The sequence below is a fragment of the Pelodiscus sinensis genome, chromosome 2 (assembly GCF_052426305.1).
Source record: "Pelodiscus sinensis isolate ZL-2025 chromosome 2, ASM5242630v1, whole genome shotgun sequence".
Lineage (NCBI taxonomy): Eukaryota > Metazoa > Chordata > Testudines > Trionychidae > Pelodiscus > Pelodiscus sinensis.
In genome coordinates this window covers 232,150,297-232,169,697 of record NC_143053.1, presented here as the reverse complement: position 1 = coordinate 232,169,697, position 19,401 = coordinate 232,150,297, and the positions used below count along the sequence as shown (strand labels likewise).

Here is a 19,401-nt window from a genome sequence, read left to right as displayed (position 1 = left end):
CTTAGTGTCAGATGCCTTGGCATTTCGCTTGCATATAGAATTATACCTTTTTCAAAGTGCGTGTGGCGGGGGGAGCGCATCACAAAGCGGTCAAAGGACCACACTATATACTCTCATGAGATTATAGTGGCAAATGAAATTTCATGTGGATAAGTGTAAAGTAATGCACATCGGGAAAAATAACCCCAACTATACATACTGTATGATGGGGGCTAATTTGGCTACGACAAATCAGGAAAGAGATCTTGGAGTTATCATGGACAGTTCTCTGAAAACTTCCACACAGAGTGCAGCGACGGTCGAAAAGGCAAATAGGATGCTAGGAATTATTAGTAAAGGGATAGAAAATAAGACCCAGAATATCTTACTGCCCCTGTATAAAACTATGGTACGCCCACATCTTGAATACTTTTTACAGATGTGGTCTCCTCACCTCAAAAAAGATATTTTGGCCTTGGAAAGGGTTCAGAAAAGGGCAACTAAAATGATTAGGGGTTTGGAACGGGTCCCATATGAGGAGAGGTTAAAGCGACTGGGACTTTTCAGTTTAGAAAAGAGGAGACTGAGGGGGGATATGATAGAGGTCTATAAAATCATGAGTGGTGTGGAGAGGGCTGATAAAGAAAAGTTATTTATTAGTTCCCATAATAGAAGAACTAGAGGACACCAAATGAAATTAATGGGTAGCAGGTTTAAAACTAATAAAAGAAAGTTCTTCTTCACACAGCGTGTTGTCAACCCATGGAACTCTTTGCCAGAGGAGGCTGTGAAGGCTAGGACTATAATAGAGTTTAAAGAGAAGCTGGATAAATTCATGGAGGTTAGGTCCATAAAAGGCTATTAGCCAGGGGATAAAATGGTGTCCTTGGCCTCTGTCTGTCAGAGGCTGGAGAGGGATGGCAGGAGACAAATCGCTTGATCATTGTCTTCGGTCCACCCTCTCTGGGGCACCTGGTGCTGGCCACTGTCAGTAGACAGGCTACTGGGCTAGATGGACCTTTGGTCTGACCCAGTATGGCCGTTCTTATGTTCTTATGTAAGGCTACATCTACACTACAGTAGAAAGACAACTTAACCTACTTAACTCCACCTATGTGAATACTAGGGATGTAAAATCCTATTTAATCAGTTAATTGATTAAATTTAACCAGTTAAGCGGGATCCTGTGGGCAAGAGGCCACTCTAGCTTGGCTGAAGCAGCCCCCAACCCACAGGGATACTGTCTCTGCTGGCCCCGCAGGGGCTGCCTGTCCCATGTGGGCTGCTGCTAGCCCTCCCCCTGGTGGGACTGGAGCAGCTCTCTGCCTCTTGTGCAGTGGGGAGCTGCTTCCAGATGATAGTTAACTGGTTACCCAGTCAATATCATCCTTACTGAGTGATGCTTATGGTAACCAGTTAACTGGTTACCTGTTACATCACTCATGAATATGTAAATGGAATCTACATACCTTAAATCGAGTTACCATGAGCTCTATATTGTATGTTGGCGCATCTTCCCTTACTCTTCTCATCTGGGGTAGATAACAGGGTTGGTGGGGGAGTGATCTATGGTCAGTTTTGGCAGGTCTTAACTAGACCTGCTAAATGGACCACCGGTGGCTTGATCTCAGAGCGTTGATTGGAGCTGTCATGTAGATATCGCCTCAGTGTGTCTCAGGTACCTTCTGGAATGTTCTAAACAATCAAACTGCCCCCCTCCAGCCAGTCACACTGTGTTATAGATGGCTCTGCTGTTATCAGTCCAGAGGTGGGTGTGAGGATGTTTACTGTTCAAAGATCACCCTTGTGTGGAATACACAAAGGTGCCATTACTCAGAGGAGGAAGTAACTTACCTGTAACTGGAGGTTCTTCAACGTATGTCATATCTTTGTTTTCTACAACCTGTCTGCCTTGGTTTCTGCTTTGGTCTCAATTGAACAACAGTCAGAGGGGAAACTGGAATGGCATTAACCTACACTGCCTGTTATACTCTCAAGAGCATGATGAAATGCACTATGCATGAGTGGGTCAGCCTGTGCTTTTGGAAACTTTTCCAGACTCAGGTGTATGATATGCATGTGCACCCATGAGTAGAATACAGATAGGGATCCTGCATCTAGAATAACATCTGGTTACATGAAAGTAACCTCTTGTTAAATGCAGGAAAGAGGTAGGTACTGTATAATGTATAAATAGTTAACAGCCTTGAAGAGTTTACAGCAGAGAAGACATTAAGGAGAGGAATAAATTTGATTTATTCTGTTCTTATACTACTAATCTCTTGTAGGGGAAAAATTGTCGGACATAGGTTCAGTTAAGTAAACTAAGTCTTTATGAGATGTGTGGAGGGATGGGATGTTGGAATTGTTTTGGTTGATCCATGCATGGGAGATGGCAGAGACAGGAATGGGAGAAGCAAACAAGTTAATGTATGGATTTGCCTTACCTGAACAGTCCTACAGACAGACAAAAACCTACAGGATCTATATAGAGCATTCTTAAAACTGAAATACCCGCCTAGAGAAGTGAAAAAACAGATTGACAGAGCCAAAAAAGTACTCAGACACGAACTCCTTCAAGACAGGCCCAAAAGAGAAAACAACAGAATTCCACTTATCAAATACAATCCACAACTTACACCCCTCCAACGCATTATCAAAAATCTACAACCTATCCTGGAAAATGACCCCTCACTCTGGCCTTGGGGGAAAGGCCAATTCTCGCTTAGACAGCCCCGTAACCTGAAACAAATTCTTCTTCTTTGAGTGGCCCTGTGGATGCTCCACTCCAGGTGTCGGGTCCCGTCCCGGCGCCGCGGCTCGGAGACTTTTCATAGCCGTGCTCCACCGGCTCGCGCATGTGTGGTTCACCAGGATAGCGTTCGCGCATTTGATCAGCCGCGTGTGAGCCGGCAACCGTCAGTTCCTCTCAACCGCCTCAGGTCGCGGTCGGAGCTCACTGATCTCTTCTCTAGTCATGCTTTTAGATAGTTGTCTACCTGTAAATAGTTAGAGTTCTTAGGGTTAGCTGTGTTCCTGTTAACTGTTATCTCTTCTCTTGTTTTAAAAAAAAAAAAAAAATCTTTAAAACTGTTTTCACTCAGAAGCGCTGCTGCTAAGCGCTAAGCTGTGAAATTGACTAACCGCAGCGGGTTACACACGATTCAGTCTTTCTGTAACTCTGCTCAAAATGCCAGGATCAACTGGTTTCAAGAAATGTTTGGTCTGCCGAGAAGCCATGCCAACGGCTGACGGCCATGATACTTGTATTAGGTGCCTGGGGGAGACTCATGTCCCTGACAAGTGCACCCATTGCCGCAAATTAACTTCGAGAGCCCGGAGGGAGCGGGAGATGAAACTAAGGATGTTCATGTTTGGTAAGGCATTGCAGCCTGACCCTACTCCTCCAGCAGCCACAAAAATCTCCCAGCACAAGCGGAGAGCGGCTTCTCCGGGACCGGCTGACTCCAAAACTTCAAAGCCGTCCCGGGCGCGCTCCCTCCCTGCGGCAGCTTCAACCCCGGCAGCGGCTTCTAACGTGACCTCCGGGGGGTCCAGACAACTCACGGGGGATGGCATAAAGGAGCCCCCATCATCTAGAGCCAGAGCGGCTTCAGCACCAACACCGGGAACGGCGCCGGATTCTCTCAGCAGGCGTTTTCCACACAACCACGAGTGGGAGATTCGCTCGGACGTACTGAATCGTATCTTCGGTCGATGGGGATTTCCAACGATAGACCTGTTTGCGACAGAACTCAATTCGAAATGTCCCAATTATTGTTCAAGAGCCGGGATAGGACGCCATTCGCTGGGGGATGCCTTCCTTCTCCATTGGGGGACGTCATTACTGTATGCTTTCCCACCAGTAGTGTTAATTCCCAGAGTTCTCGAAAAGATCAATGTAGACAAAGCTCGAGTAATCCTTCTCGCGCCAGCATGGGCTCCCCAGCCTTGGTTCTCAATGCTTCACCAGATGTCAGTGAAAGTGCCATATCCTCTACCTTCCCTTCCGAATCTGTTGACCCAGGACAATGGATCCCTCAGTCATCTGCGACCGGAGGTCCTACACCTCACTGCATGGATGCTGACTGGTTTACCGACTCCGAGCAACCCTGCTCCCAACGAGTCAAACAAGTGTTGATGCATAGTCGGAAACAATCTACTCGAACTGCTTACACAGCTAAGTGGGCAAAGTTCCAAGCATGGTGTGCGGACAATAACGTGGACTCGCGTTCTGCACCCTTACCTTGTGTACTGGACTATCTCTTGCAACTACATGACAATAGTTTGGCAATTGCATCGCTACGGGTGCATCTGGCAGCAATTAATGCATTCCATTATAGAGTTGGCGGTATTTCGTTGTTTGCTCACCTTACTACGAAAAGATTTCTGAAGGGGCTCTTGAATCTCCACCCTCCGCGGAGACCCCCCCTCCCGCATGGAATCTGGACCTGGTCCTACAAACTTTGACTCGTCCCCCTTTCGAGCCCTTAGCGACAGTAACACTACACTTACTTACGCTCAAACTGGTTTTTCTCCTAGCCCTCACCTCAGCTCGCAGAGTGAGATAGATAGCAGCCTTCATGGCTTCTCCGCCCTACACAGTCTTTTCGAAAGAATCAGTAACCTTGAGGACCCATCCAGCGTTTATTCCGAAGGTGTCTTCTGAATTCCACATAAATGAACCGGTGGTCTTACCGTGCTTCTTTCCGAAACCTCATACCTCAACTCAAGCAGCGCACTTACATACTCTGGACGTGAGAAGGGCGTTGGCGTTCTACATCGACAGAACACGGGGTTTTAGGACAAGAGACCATCTGTTGGTGGCAGTAGCGGGTCAATCAAAAGGACAGCCTTTAACTTCTCAGCGTATTTCTAAGCTCATAGTTTTATGTATATCAATGTGTCATTCGCTGCGAGGGAAGCCTCTCCCCTCTTGCCCTAAAGCTCATTCAACTAGGGCAGTGGCTGCCACTACGGCCTTCCTCAGTGGAGTGTCATTTCGCGACATTTGTAGAGCAGCAACATGGTCTTCATATGTGACTTTTATGAAACATTACGCTATAGTAGAACAGTTTACTTCAGATTTTTCCATAGCTACAGCAGTACTAAATCGTGCTGATAGTCTTGGTTCCGGAGCGCTTTGATTCTGCTCTGTGTACTGCTCCGGAGTCACCTAGAGTGGAGCACCCACGGGGCCACTCGAAGAAGAAAGAGAAGTTACTCACCCTGTGAAGTAACGATTGTTCTTCGAGATGTGCCCCATGGGTGCTCCACGACCCGCCCTTCCTCCCCGCTCCGGAAAAATTTTTCTTCTTAATGTCTCTTTCAGATGAGCGGATGAGAGGAACGGACGGTTGCCGGCTCGCGTGTGGCTGATCAAAGGCGCGAACGCTATCCTGGTGAACCACGCATGCGCGAGCCGGCGGAGCACGGCTATGAAAAGTCTCCGAGCCGCGGCGCCGGGACGGGACCCGACACCTGGAGTGGAGCACCCACGGGGCACATCTCGAAGAACAATCGTTACTTCACAGGGTGAGTAACTTCTCTTTTCTGGTAGCCACGCAACACAGCTACATCATAAACATCCAGGAACCCATCCCTGCAATTAGCCCCGGAGCCAATTCTGCCCACACATCTACACAAGTGTTTTCCTCACTGGACCCAAGCACATGAGCCTCTGATTTGGTGGCTGATTTAACTGCACATCCAATAGTGTGATCTATGCTATCAAATGTCAGCAATGCCCCACTGCCATGTATATTGGCCAAACTGGGCAGTCTCTATGGGAAAGAATTAATGGACACAAATCAGATATCCAAAAAGGCAATGCACAAAAACACTTTAATCTTCCTGGACACTCATTAATGGATCTCCAAGTTGCTGTTTTGTTTCAGACCAATTCCACAAGCCAAATACACAGAAAAGAATTGGAGCTTAACTTCATTCACAAGTTGAATTCTTATGCCAATGGTTTGAATAGGGATATTGGATGGCTCCTACATTATCAACCAACCAAACAATGAAGGTGCTAATGGTTCTTGATGTCTGTGGAGAATCTGGTGTTGGTCATCTTCCTTTCCAAGTGCAAACTAGTAGTTCTTATCAGCCTCTTCTAACTATTTAGTCTTTAAATACTGGCATCTTAAGTTTTTTCTGTTATAGACTCACTTGGCTATCCCTCTGAAGCTTATCTACTCACTGTCTTTTTTTTTTTCCTTCCTTTTCTTCCGTTCCCCCCCCCGCTCCCTCGTCCCTTATTTATTGTTTGATCTGGACTTCCAACACTCCTGTCATCTGAAGAAGCGTGTTGTGCCCATGAAAGCGCATGATACCATCTACATGTTTTGTTAGTCTTTAAAATGCTACTAGATTATTTGTTGTGTTTTAAGTTTTTCCTGTCACAGAGTTACTCCGCTATCCCTCAGAAGCTTTTGAGATTAATGTGATGCGGGCGGGGAGAGGATATAAACAAGATGAAGGCTATGGTGACATTGAGAATTTTAAATTAAAAACAGTGAAGTAGAAATTTTATATTGTAGGCAAGAGGAGGCTAGTGTAGCTAGTTATACCAGTCATATACACAAGGACCAGTGCCTTCTGAATTCCAGCATGGCCATCCATGAGATGGGAAATTGGGAGCCAGCTATGATTCTATTTCTGGGATAATGAAGCTTTTTCCCCCTGTCATATGAGATTTATGAGGATTTTATTTAACTGCTTAAGATCGTTTTTAACCAGTATCACTACCATTTGCCGTAGTAAAATTTGATAGGAACATCAGAACTTGTCATGCATATAGTAGAACATCTAATTTATTTCACTAGTTTTCCATAGGGTTGTAATTTCATGCTGTTCCTCTAATAGCTGTTTCCCCTTTTGGTTATGAGTGCTTCTATTTGGCTATGTGGTATAAACCAAAATATGCTTCCATCTATTTATGATCAGGTGTGGTCTAAGTGATCAGTTTTGATTTTATATAATGAAAGTTCTTTCAGATATTAAATCACATTTTTTTTATTTCTGCTTTGAGAAGATGCAGCCAAAGATTAATGATATTTTTGCCATATAGCACAGCCTCTCGTTCCCCCCCCCCCCCCATAAGATTAAGCCTTTAATACAGTACATCCATGGTCATCAACCAGTCAATCGCCATTGACTAGTTGATTGGGGGGGGGGGTGAGTGGCACTGCCAGTCATTCATGAGGCAGTGTTCCCAGCCCTCCCTCCTCGCTACCCCTCCCGCAACAAGGAGCCCACACTGGTGCTATAGCCCCCTGCAAAAGTAGAGGTAGCTCTGGCTTGCGGGAGGGATGTACCATGGTTCTGCGCTAGAGCTGGATCTGGCACAGAGCCTCAGGTCTTCCTTTCTGCAGCATGGGGGGAGGGGGGGAAGGAAGGCAGCACGGGGAAGGAAGGGAAGACAAGAAAACATGCACTCCTCCCCTGCCCAAAACAGCACATGCACTTTCTTGTCTTCCCTTGCTTTCTCGTGCTCCTGGAAAACGGAGTGGGGGTGGGGGGAGAAAAGGGGGTAGTTAAGATGGTAGCACAGGATCTGGAGTGGCTGGATTTCTTAAAGTAGCTGCACGTGTGCTTCTTCCAGGTCTGCCTGCAGATCCTTCCCCAGAGATCTTTGTCCCAGGAGACCCCCAGGTACTGGTTGGCTGCCCTGCCCCTTCTCCCCGGCCAGACCCCCACCAGCACCTGCCCCTCTGGCCAAACCTCCCCACCAGCATTCTTCCTCCTCTCTCCTGGCCAGACAGCCACCAGCACCCTGCTCCTGCTCCCTCCCTCCTGGCCAGACACCTGCCCCCTGCTTGCTCCTGTACTCTACTTTCCACCCAGATTCTGCATCCCATCCGTTTCCAACTCACTGGCAGCCTTGTCCCACACATTGGATTCCCTCATTTTTTGGCCCCACCTCAGTGTAGAGGGGGCCCACAAAATCAACTAACCCTGGAATCCCAGAAGAGTTCAAATTGGCCTGAGGCCTTGAACCTCAGTCCTACCTACCCAATGGGGCTGGAGTGCCAGGGGAGTGAGGTGTCTCAGTTGGAGACTTCAGACCCCTCCCTTCTGAAAGGGCACCTGGGGTATGTATGTGAGAGAGGTTTGGGGCTGGAACAGTTCTGGATGGAGGGAGTGCATCCCCAGCTAGCCCCTTTTACCTGCCATGAGATATTCTCTCTCTCTCTCTCTCTCTCTCTCTTTTTTTTGGGGGTGGGGTGGGGGAGGAATGCTTTTATGAGAAGGAGTCCCATTCTAGGCACATCCCATTTTCCTGGCACAACCAAATCTTTACCTTGATTTAAGTTATGATAAGAGGAACCGGTGTACTGAACTTGGCAGTCCTAGCTCTTACCGCTTAGAGGGAATTCGTGAACAGACAGACATACAGACAGATTCACAAATTCTTTGAAATATATAGTAGATTTCTTATTTTACTGCTGTGATATGATTATGATTTTATTAAAGGAGAACAATTGAAAATGCATATGCAATTTAATAGTGAATTTCTTCTCTTTTACAATAGCCAACTACTCCATCAAGCCAAGGCAGGCCGGATTCACCTGTTTATGCTAATTTACAAGAACTGAAAATATCTCAGTCAGAACTTCCTCCTATACCTACGAGTTCCCCAATTCAGATTATTGGAGAATGGGAAACCCATAAAGATACTACAGGACGCTGTTATTACTACAACAGAGGAACACAAGAAAGAACCTGGAAACCGCCTCGCTGGACCCGGGATACAAGCATAAACAAAGGGGATTCCCAGAGCCAAGTTGATCACGAGGTAATTATTCAGTGTAATTAGAACAGCGAGATTGAGCTATGCTCTCGGGGTATATTATTGCTATCTATTTGAACTATAAAATTACAATGACAGTTAGAGGAAAAGTCTTTCATTAGGCTAGACGTGTTATTGTAATTTGTGTTACTTTCATCTGCCAAGCTAGTGTGCCTTCAAACCAGGAGTGAGCCAAACCCTCTGGGCTTACGCTGGTAGAATTGCTTCTTCTCTCATTGGGTGCCTGACATATGTAGTGGTATTTTATTTTTCTTTCTTTACCTTGAAGAACAAGTGAATGGGCATTGTTTGGAGTTGATAAGCTTCCATGTGACAGTGGAGTGAGGCAGCTATAACTTCTATGATGTGGAATGTGTTCCCTTGTGCATTCTGTCATCTTAGTGATACTGTATTCTGTCTAGAAGCAGAATCTTGGAAAAAATAAAATTTTGCTGTCTTGAAGGTATACACAATTAGTATTTGTGCGCTCATATGCTGATTTGGTCTTGTGTCCAACAAAGTTTCCTCTAATTATTTCCATTCAAGTGTGGAATAAATTCTCTTATGTGCACCAATACGTATGTGGATGTGCACCACCAGTAGAAACACCTGCTGCTGGCTGTGAGATCTCTGCTAATCAGCTGGGTGGCATTTCAGTCTTCTCGGGGGCTGTCCAAGTGCACAGCTTAGAGGGGACAGTGCTTGTGGCAAATCTTCCTATCTATCTCATTGGACGGGAAACAGTGGAGTCAGTAACTGCCCAGACAATTTTGACAACTTTTTCTTGTGGCTTTTTTTCTGCTTTTATCAGTTGTCCCTTTATCTATACCAGAACATCGTAAAGTTCACCTATCTTACAGCGCACAGGTTCATTTATTGGCACCTCACGTTCATGCTGTCGGAAGCTTCCACTGCAGTAGAGGGAAGCATACTCAGTGAGGGAAAGTTAGAGGAACAGGAGTTTTCTAGGGGTTTTTTTTTTTTTTTTTTTTTTTTTTGTTCCAACACTGCCTATTATAGAGCTGCATTTTAGGCTCCTAATGTGATCTGCTAGTTCTCCATGGTCAGAAGGACTAACTTTGTCCTATGGACAAATATAAATGGGGTTTTCTCAAGTTTCCTTCAGGGACATAGGAGATGCATATTGGAGAAATTATGGGAAGAAAATGGTGATTTTCTAATATAGTTGAAATATCCAACTATTAAGAAATATCGGAAAGACATTTGAAGCTCAAATTAAACAAAATAATAGGATTACAATACCAAATAATTCCCGAGAAATTCTTATAGGGCTTCCTAGTTGAGGTAGTAGTATTAAGGAAGAGTTAATTTTTCATATTTTAGTGCTGTAAGATTGTAGTTAGTTACTGGAAAAAATTGTCTAATAGTAGATGACTAACTTAATTTTGGAAGTTTTTCTATAACATATCAGTTACTTGCACAATAAAACAGAAAAAAACCCAGTGTGCCACTATTTAAAGTATATCTTCTTAAACATATACTTAGATCTAACAGAATAGCATACATCTTCAAAGCTGGTAAGATGAAGTAAAAAAAGCAAATATTTAGTAGCAGACCTCCCACTTTATTTTACAGTGACCAGTTTTAAGATTTCTTCTTCTTAGTATGTTTCTTCCTCATCTCTTACTTTGTAAGTATTTAACTAGAGAACTGATTTGAAACTATAGAGCAGTGGTGTCTTGGTGAAAATAAGGACTTCAAAAGTTTCTGACTCTGGCTTGTTAATATAATAGGAGAAATAACATCTTCCTTGGCCTTGCCCATTTCCTCACCAGTTCTGAATTTGTGTTGCTTCTGGATTCTAAAGCACCATCACTGTGATATTTACAAGCATTTAATCCATTTCAGATCCTATAGGAAGTTGCGGTGAAGCTGCTTATGTGTGTAAATGACATGGTGCTTCTTCTGATACTCTTCTGTTAGCTAAAGAAAGTTTCCCACTCATGGTTGTTGATTAGAAGAGGACTTTACTTGAGAGCTACTATTCAATCAGGCTTTAAATAACCAGCGCTCTAACAATCTCCTGACAGTAGGTTGTTGTACATTATTTTCACCCCATGTTTTTTCCTGTTTTCTACTGTCAGCACTAATAATGGGCCTTGTATTTGCTCCAGTCCTTTATCAAAGACCTACATTTGACCAAATGTCTACCTTTGAATTGCCATTTTACTTTGTGGTCCCCTCAGGAATATTACTTCAGGAATATTTTATTTTTGCTATGAATACATCATTTCATTGAGGGTTAGGCTTAGTTCTTGATCTTCGTTCATGATCCTTGTGCATATATTTTGTACAGTTGTCTGTTCAGCTTTTAGTCTTGTTAAGACCACTGCATGCTTTGAATAATGTCAACTTTGTTCTGATTAAGGTTTCCCAATAATTCCCTCACAAATTAAATAGCCTTTGTATCTTCTGCAGCTGGTTTCTGCTGTCTCTGAACCTCTGAGATACTTCTGTAACCTGTTAAAGTAGAACTTACTTTTCAGAAAGTGAAAATTGTCAGTTATATTAGTTTTCAGCTCTTTCACCCATTGGGCCTTTGCATTTTGGGCAGTTAAGTGTGTCTCTTCATCTTTTTATATTAGATATCTCTACATTTTTTCAAGTACGTTTGGATTTTCTAGCAAAACTGCCAACTATTGAGTACTAGTGGTTCCATTGAGTACTAGTGGTTGAGTTGCAGATGTATAGCAATAAAATACAACAGCAATTTAAATAATCAGATTCTGGGTGCAGTTAATACTACTTAAGCACAAGACTGGATATTGTAATGATGTAAACATGAGACGCTGCAAAGTTTCTAGAGAAATAACTGTGATAGGACAAATGTAACTCTCTAGTTCTAGATCTTCTCTCATTATCAAGATTCAGGTTGCTTTCTTAATGTGTATATCCTGATACTATTGGTCTAGAGTAGTTTCCACACATTTAGGCTTCTAACTAAAATGAGGATATCTCAAAATATTTAACAGCAAGCTTAAATAGAAAAGGAAGCCACCTACTGGACTTTTAGAAGTTGTATAAATATGAGAGAAAGGGCTGGCCACTTAAATTTTGTCAGAGAATTGGAAAGCAAGATGACTTAGATCTGAGGAATGTGTAAGGTTATACTAGAGCAGATGGCAATTAAATGAGTTCATTATTGGTCTTGAAGCTCTGTGATTGGGAAGGAAAATTTAGATAATTAGAAACTGATGTAGCCAGTGCTTATTTTGTGTGTGTTTTAAAAAAAAAAAAAGTGCCAGTAATCCTTCCTTGAGGAAAGTAAATTTGAAAAATTCCTCTTCCACCCTTCTTCCTATATCATGTCAACGTATGTATGCGCATAAGCGAAAAACACATTTTTCATCTTTCTGTTCCTGCAGAAGGAGTCAATCAGGCTGGGGGCTGTACCAGGGGAAAGCGGCGCAGTGCGAGTGCTCCCAGGGCTGGCAGGAGGCTGTGCCAGCAGACAGCGGCGTGGCTGCGAGTGCTCCCCAAAAAAGGTGCCAGTACACTGTACCGGTGCATACCATCGCAAAAAAAGCACTGGATGTAGCTATTAGGGATATAGCTATGAGAGGCAGCAAAGGGTGGTGACGGTGACGGGGAACAGGAGCTGGTGCTGGGGGGGGGGGGGGGAGGAGCCAGCTTTTAAAAAAAGCCATCTCTTCCCCCCCCCCCCTCCTCCCCTCTCCCCCCATCCCAGCACCAGCTCTGCAGTGCCCCCTCCTCTACTCCCTCCCTCTGACAGAGGCAGCAGGAGAGGGAGGGGATAGGGGAGACTGCTGCGAAGGCTACATGGGAGGGGATAGGGGAGACTCTGTGTGGGTAGAGGCTACTATGGCAGCAGCCCCTATTCGTGGTGGCCTAGGCTGGCTGCCGCGAACAGGGGCTGCTGGACTCAGCACGAGTCCCCGCTTGCGCTGATCCGGGATGCTGCGCCTCTGCATTCTAAATGTTGTAAGAGCCCAGTGGCTCTTGCTACATTTAAAATGCAGAGCTGCAGCACGAGTGGTTCCTGGAGCCAGCACAAGCTGTGACTGCTCAGTCCCAGGTTGAGCCAGCTCCTGGAGCTACCCCCGCTGTAACTCTGCAGAGCAGTCCTTATCGACTAATCGTATAGTCAATACAAATTGTATTGACTACACCAGGGATGGGGACCTCAGGCCCAGGTGCTGCATCCGGCCCCCAGCTTGCCTGGATCTGGCCCCCCAAGGCTCAGCACTGGGGAGCCTGCACTGGTGCTCCCAGCCCCCCACCCACAGAGCTGGAGCACACAAACTACTAGCCTTACCCCCCTAGGCTCTGGTATGCAAGGGGTAAGTGAGGAGTGTGTTTCTCCTTCTTGGTCAGGGGCTTCTCACTTGTGTGGGACCCTTGAGTGATTTTTTTTCTAGGGGTCAGTGACCCCTGACCCAAAAAAGTTTTCCCACCCCTGGACTACACAATTAGCCAGATAACCGCAGTTGAACATCCCTGTAGCAGCTGTACTTTCCTATAGGCAAAGGAAGTGAAAGTATAGCAGCAGTTCTAGTGGGTAGGCAGGGGACTTGATAGACACAAGGAAAAACAAATACAGTTCCGCAGAATTTTTCTGCAAGTTCTTGATATTTAGCATGAAAAAAAGTAATGTCAGAAAATGATGACCTAAGGTCCAGAGTCTGGAAAGTAAGTAGGAGGTTGGAATTGTTAGAGGAGAATAATCCAGGGCAAAGTAAGTTAATATATCTGAGGAAGAATAATGCAAAATATGCAGATATTTACCAGTGAATACGTTGGACCATGGGAATGGGGGCAGAGAGTTAAGTTTGACCTACGAATGCAATATGGTAGCAAAAATGGTAATAGTTTTGGCTGTATGTGCAGAGGCATTAGCCATAGAGAAAGGAATGGGTTTCTCTGTACATGACTTAGAAACAAACATAAGCAACAGTGCCATTCTGGATACCTCATTAGCAGAAAGTTAATTGATAAAAGAGCAACAAAAGCAGAGGCTTTAGAGACTGATTTAAAATTAGATTAAAAACTAAGTATGTCTTGACCAAGTATTTGAAATATATAAAGGGAAAGAACTTGTTTAATGTTGTACACAGAGTTATGATTTAGGAGTGATGGAAATAAAAACAAACTTCCTAATGTGTTGAATTTTGGAACAGTTTTCAAAAAGAAGTGGTGAAAGTTGCACTGCTAAGACTTGTAAAGATGAACTGACCCAAACAGTAGAAAGTATAAAAATATAGGGATCTCGATAGGCTCAGAGACAATATAATGACCATCAAGAATTGAATTGTGGGGAGAAGAGTGAAAAATACTTCACAATTATGAATGTATAAGATTCAGAGGACTTTCTAAAGGTAGTTGTTATGAAAGTGAGATTGGTTCAGAACTACCTTTCCTACCAGAATGTAATTGATTTGATACTGAACATTTCATTTTTTTTCTCTTTTTTAGTTTGATCTCTGATATCCAATGAATCTTTTGATACAATTTGATACAATTTGATACAATTATACAACTGTTTTGCTTATAACAAACTAGTGAACAAACAGAATTAAGTCCTTCATGCTTTCACAAGGGTATTTATTTTGCTAGGGTATTTATTATTTATTTGAATTAGTGGCTAGGGGCCAACTGAAAACAGGATACTATTGAGCATTGTCCAAATAGAGGTTCTAAACTGACAAGGCCAATAAAGGGTTGGGAAAAGGAATGAAACAGTGCTTCGCAATTGTTACGTTTTGTGTTGGGGATGGAGATTGGTGGTACAGTGTTTTTAATTTTGTAGCACCAGTTCAGCAAGGGGAGTAGCTAAAAAGACAACACAAGAAGAGAGGGGGAGTAAGAATAAGGCAGGAAAGGAGGACAGAGGTGGGCATGGAGGGCAGATGGAATGGGGCTATGTCACAGGAAAGGTTAGAGCAAACAGCAGTCAGCACAAGAGAGAATTTGAGAATATTCAGTGTGAAAACTGGAGAAAGCAGTCTGTTATTGATTATACCTCCTGCTACAGCAGCTGTTGCTGCTCTCTTTAACTGGCTGGCTTATCCCTGCGGTTTCCCTCTTCTTTTCCCCAAGTCCACGTAGCGGGATGGAGAGGTAGGTTCTCATGAGTCCTGTTCCTGGAGTTGGAGGTCTCTTGTACAAGTTAGGGCACAGACTTACTTACATTTCTTGTGCATTTGCTTTTTCCAGCTAAAGAACATGTAATGTCTTTACTTGATTTATTTTCTAACTCACAAAGCAGAAATTGCATTAAGGTTTAGACCTATGCTACCTAAATTACTGTGTCACATGTAAAATTTTTAGGGCTGTCAGTTGAACTGCGTTAATGCCTGCGATTAACGCAGGACAGGATTAACATGTTTTAAAAACAAAAAGTGTTAATCGCAAGCATTAATGCTGTGTAGCCTCTTTGAAGTCCTGCTCTGGCACTTAAACGAGGCTTTGCAACACAGAGCCAGGGATCAGCTGGAGTCCCCAGCTGATCCCTGGCTCCTAATACGCTTCCCCTTTGAAGTGCTGTTTTGGCGCTTTACGGGGGCAGCGCAGGCAGAGTCAGGGATCAGCTGGAGTCCCCAGCTGATCACCGGCTCTGCTGTTGCAAAGCCCCTTTGAAGTGCCGAAGTGGGACTTCAAAGGGGCTTTGTAACACGGCACTTCCAAGGGGCAGCGCTGCATGGAGCCCAAGATCAGTTGGGGACTCCAGCTGATTCTAGGCTCCATACAGCGCTGCATCGTTGGAATGCTGCTGTTGCACACGATTTATCGTGCTTAAAATTTGAGATTGCTTGACAGCCCTAAAAATTTTGCATGATAAATATGAAGAAGGTATTCCAGTAGATTAGTTTGCCTGTCTGATCCTTAAGGATAACACTTAGTCACCTTGTGCCTAACTAGAATGTAACTTGGGGGCAGAATTTGTATTGTAGCATAGATGAGACTTTGTTCTAATAGAGTTCTTCCATTCACAGATAATCTGCTACGATATAGCTGTATCGTATTTCCACAGTGGTATAGTAGTAGAAGTAAAGGCCGAGCTGAAGCAGAATATAGATGCATTAAATTATTTGCCAAGACACCCTGTTATCTGAAAAGTCCAAAGAACACCCATTCCCGTGTTTTTGTTTTACTCATGCCAGTGTATTTAAGGCTTTTATCATTAGAACAAAAATATTTAATTATAACATTATAAAGACTAGGCAGATGCTTGAGAGAGATCCTATAAAACCATGGTTTAGGTTGGGCCTATCACAAGTATTACTTAACTGTCAAGATCTCTTGAGTGCAACTTTTGATATTCAGAACTAAGGACGGATTCTAAACTGACATAGAATATAACTGAAACCACTACACTGCTATGTACCCAATCCAAGAGTGAGGGGGAGTTTATTTTTATTCACTTTTGTGTACCTGTAGTTGAAATTTAAGATTCTAAAATACAATGATTGGGAGAAATTGAATTACCAATTTGTTCCTCTGCCTTCCCCCACCTCCTCCTCCCTCCCCCCAAAAAAAAGAAAAGAAAAAAAGAAAAAGACATGTACTCTGGAGGCCTGAAGTTAAAGGGCTGGGCTTAGTCCAGTGTTGCTGGAGGCTTCAGGAATATCTCCAAATTCCACACGAGAGCCATTAGCCCATGAGTAATGAATGACAAGAAAAGCTGTGCATCAGTAGTAGATATGCTTGTTCAGGAACAGTCACTATGGTCTCCTTTGTCAAGAAACTAAATAAGTCTTTTGGGGTATAACAACTCAGATACATGAACGTTACAAGAGTTGTTTTAAAAGATATAGGGCACATCTACACAGCATTTATTTCGAAATAGAGCACTCTTCCTCTGACTTCCTTACTCTTCATACAATGAGGTTTACAGAAGTCGGTGTAAGAAGCCCGTTATTTCGAATGTATTTCAAAATAACAGGCTTGTTGTGTTAACACACAATACATTATTTTGGAATAACTGACATTATTCTGAAATCTGCTGTGTAGATGTATTGCTACAAAAGCTGAAGATCTGCCATTTTCTTCCTTCACAGATTTCCTACTCTTAAAACTTTGTATCATGGTCCCCACATTTCTAGTTGTAGCCATTCTCTTCAGAGCGTATTTGTATGTGTTAACTGTTAGGGGTGTTAGGTAACATGATGTGCTCCCTCCTACAAAAAGTGAAGCAGTCTGAACAGTTACCAGCCAGGTGAGCTAGAGAATCTAAAAGGGAATCTATACTGGATTTTCAGACACAAGATTTTTTTAAAGTAGAATATTGGGATAGTAATTATATTTATATTACATCACATTACTATGTCTTAGTGTATATATTGAGAAATGTGCATCTGTGTCTCTGTCCATCTGTCCCCTTGTTCAAGAACTCCTAAATGGTAAGAGCTAGGGCTACCAAACTTGATATGCAGCTTCCTCTTATCATAACTTAAAGCAAGGTAAGAATTTGGCTGTGTCAGGACAATGGGATGAGCCTCGAATTCAGATTTTTCTCATAAAATGGAAGGGGAGGTAAATCTGCTAGGAGGGACAGTTGTACTATAGAATGACCATAGTCGGGACAGCAAGGGGCTGCTACAGACTAGGACTGCTGTAACCCCATTGGGCCAGCAGGGGGTAGTGTGGAGGAAGGGACAGCTAACTTCTATATATTTCACAGCGTTTTTGTGTGTCTCTCCATTAGCCTGAGGATGTGCATCCTTCCCCCAGCTCTGTCTTCTGCAGCTACAGTGGCCATGGACAGGCACTGCTTCTCACATGGCCCCAAGCTGCTTCAGTGAAAGAGGGCTGGGGTTGTCTTCTCTCCCCAGGGCAGCCTGCATACTGAACCTCTAGTTCCCAGACCCATCCCAGAACAATTATTTAAATGAAAAAAAAAAAAACCCAAAACTTATTTGAATTAAGGACCTGACCAATGTCATGCAAATCTTCTAGTCATAAATAAGTTTGATGCTGGAGTTTTTGTTGTATGGCACATCTGATTTTGGGAATGCCCTATTGTGGATGAAGTAAGAGAGGAGACAGATCAAGTTAGAAAGGTCTGCTCAAGTTTTCTTCTACATGCCCTGAATCTCCCAATTGTCTGCCTCCCAAAGCCTCTATTTGTTACCTTTCCTATGCATAATGATCCCTTTCTTATATTTTAAACATATTTGTACTCAGATGTCTGACTGTACCTGGTATAGCACATACCCTTTGCATTTTTCACAATAGTATGCAGCAGAGTTTAGGGAATAGGGAATGCCATTGGAAAATTGGAGTAGCCTAGGTTCCATTGGGTGTGCACAGTTGCTCAGTGAGAAGGTTCTGGGACCTAGAGCAGGAATAGAGGGGGCTTCAGGCTAATGCTGGTCTTTGGTACACTGAGCGTGGGACTAAGATTTTGATATTAATAGCTGGTGTCTGCTCCTCCTATGTCTTATGCAAAACAGTGTGGATTGCTAGCAGTTAAACTGTTAGATCTGCCCAGTAATATTAAATAGAAGTATGTTGTTAAAAGTCAGGTTTGTTTATTGACCAGGAACTTTGAGAAAATAAATTAAAGCTGCCTTTCGATGCGATACATGCCAAAATAATTTGAGTGGATGTTTGATGTCAACAAATACTAAACAGCGTTCTCCTATAATGTCATCTAGCTCTCTCAAATTCAAAAGTCTTTGAATTAGTTAGTGATAACTGGGCAGGTTTCTGAACATTAAAAATGCATGTATTTTCTGACTTGCGGTATTAAAATTTGAAAACACCCTTTGAATTATTTCCACATTTTAAAACCTATTTCAAACCAAGTAAACTTTGATCTCTTTCAGATTTTGATCTATATTCATTCTTAAAACTTGCTTGTATGTTTCTGACTACTTGTAGCTGCTTTCATCTGAAGAAAACGACCACAGTTCTTGTTACAGCCAGTCAGATAGTCAGTATGGTTCTCCTCCAAAAGGTTGGTCAGAAGAATTGGATGAACATGGTCAAACCTTATATACCAATGACTATACTAATGAAAAGGTACATTCTCCTTTCTTCTCATCACATATATTCTAAATTGGCAGAATCTTTTCAGTAAATTTAGTTGTAAGATGATGGATTTCATTTTCAGTGGTGAAAAATCTTTTCCCCGGTACTGGCTTCCTTTGTCCTTAAATGTACACAACTTTGGCAACTGACCTAACAGTTTTCTCTGGTGTATGTAGTAGTAGTTTCCTTAATGCTAATTCAGTGTGAGATTTGGGGGCATCACTCCAATTTCAACACATCGGTATAATGCAGTTCTTATATTTCTGTCCTCTTTGTGATAGGAATGTGTTCCTTACCAAGCTAATGTAGTTCTTTCTATCTTTTTGGATGGTGCTGAATAGGGTTGATAATGTAGTACTCTCCCTGGATCTATTACCTGCTAAAAAGAGAGTGCTTTACTTTTTGCTTTTGCTTTTTATAACCTTGTTAAATCTTCCTTTGGGAAGCAGAAAAATCTGACTCAATCACAACAGTATCAGGAGACTTAGATTTTGTTCTAATTTCTGCCATTGACTGACTTTGACTTTGGGCAAGTCACAGTAACATAGTTTCCTGGTATGTAAAAGACGAATAACACCACTATTTTGTAAAACAGTTTGTATTCTTTTTTATTT

The 19,401-nt window shown here is 43.1% G+C and overlaps 1 protein-coding gene across 10 annotated transcripts in view; it reads left to right on the top strand.

Annotated features, from left to right (window-relative positions):
- The window catches only part of ARHGAP12 (Rho GTPase activating protein 12), a 142,446-nt gene that overhangs the window by 57,769 nt on the left and 65,276 nt on the right, over positions 1–19,401 (top strand). For 5 of the 10 annotated variants that reach the window (XM_075922649.2, XM_075922650.2, XM_075922653.2 and 2 more), the window contains 2 exons: positions 8,516–8,779; positions 18,638–18,778. The exons of 2 other annotated variants lie outside the window; for them this stretch is intronic. In XM_075922649.2, the coding sequence (XP_075778764.1) occupies positions 8,516–8,779; positions 18,638–18,778 (405 nt within the window). The remainder of the gene's footprint in view (positions 1–8,515; positions 8,780–18,637; positions 18,779–19,401) is intronic. 3 more of the 10 variants (XM_075922654.2, XM_075922655.2, XM_075922657.2) reach the window with 1 other exon arrangement.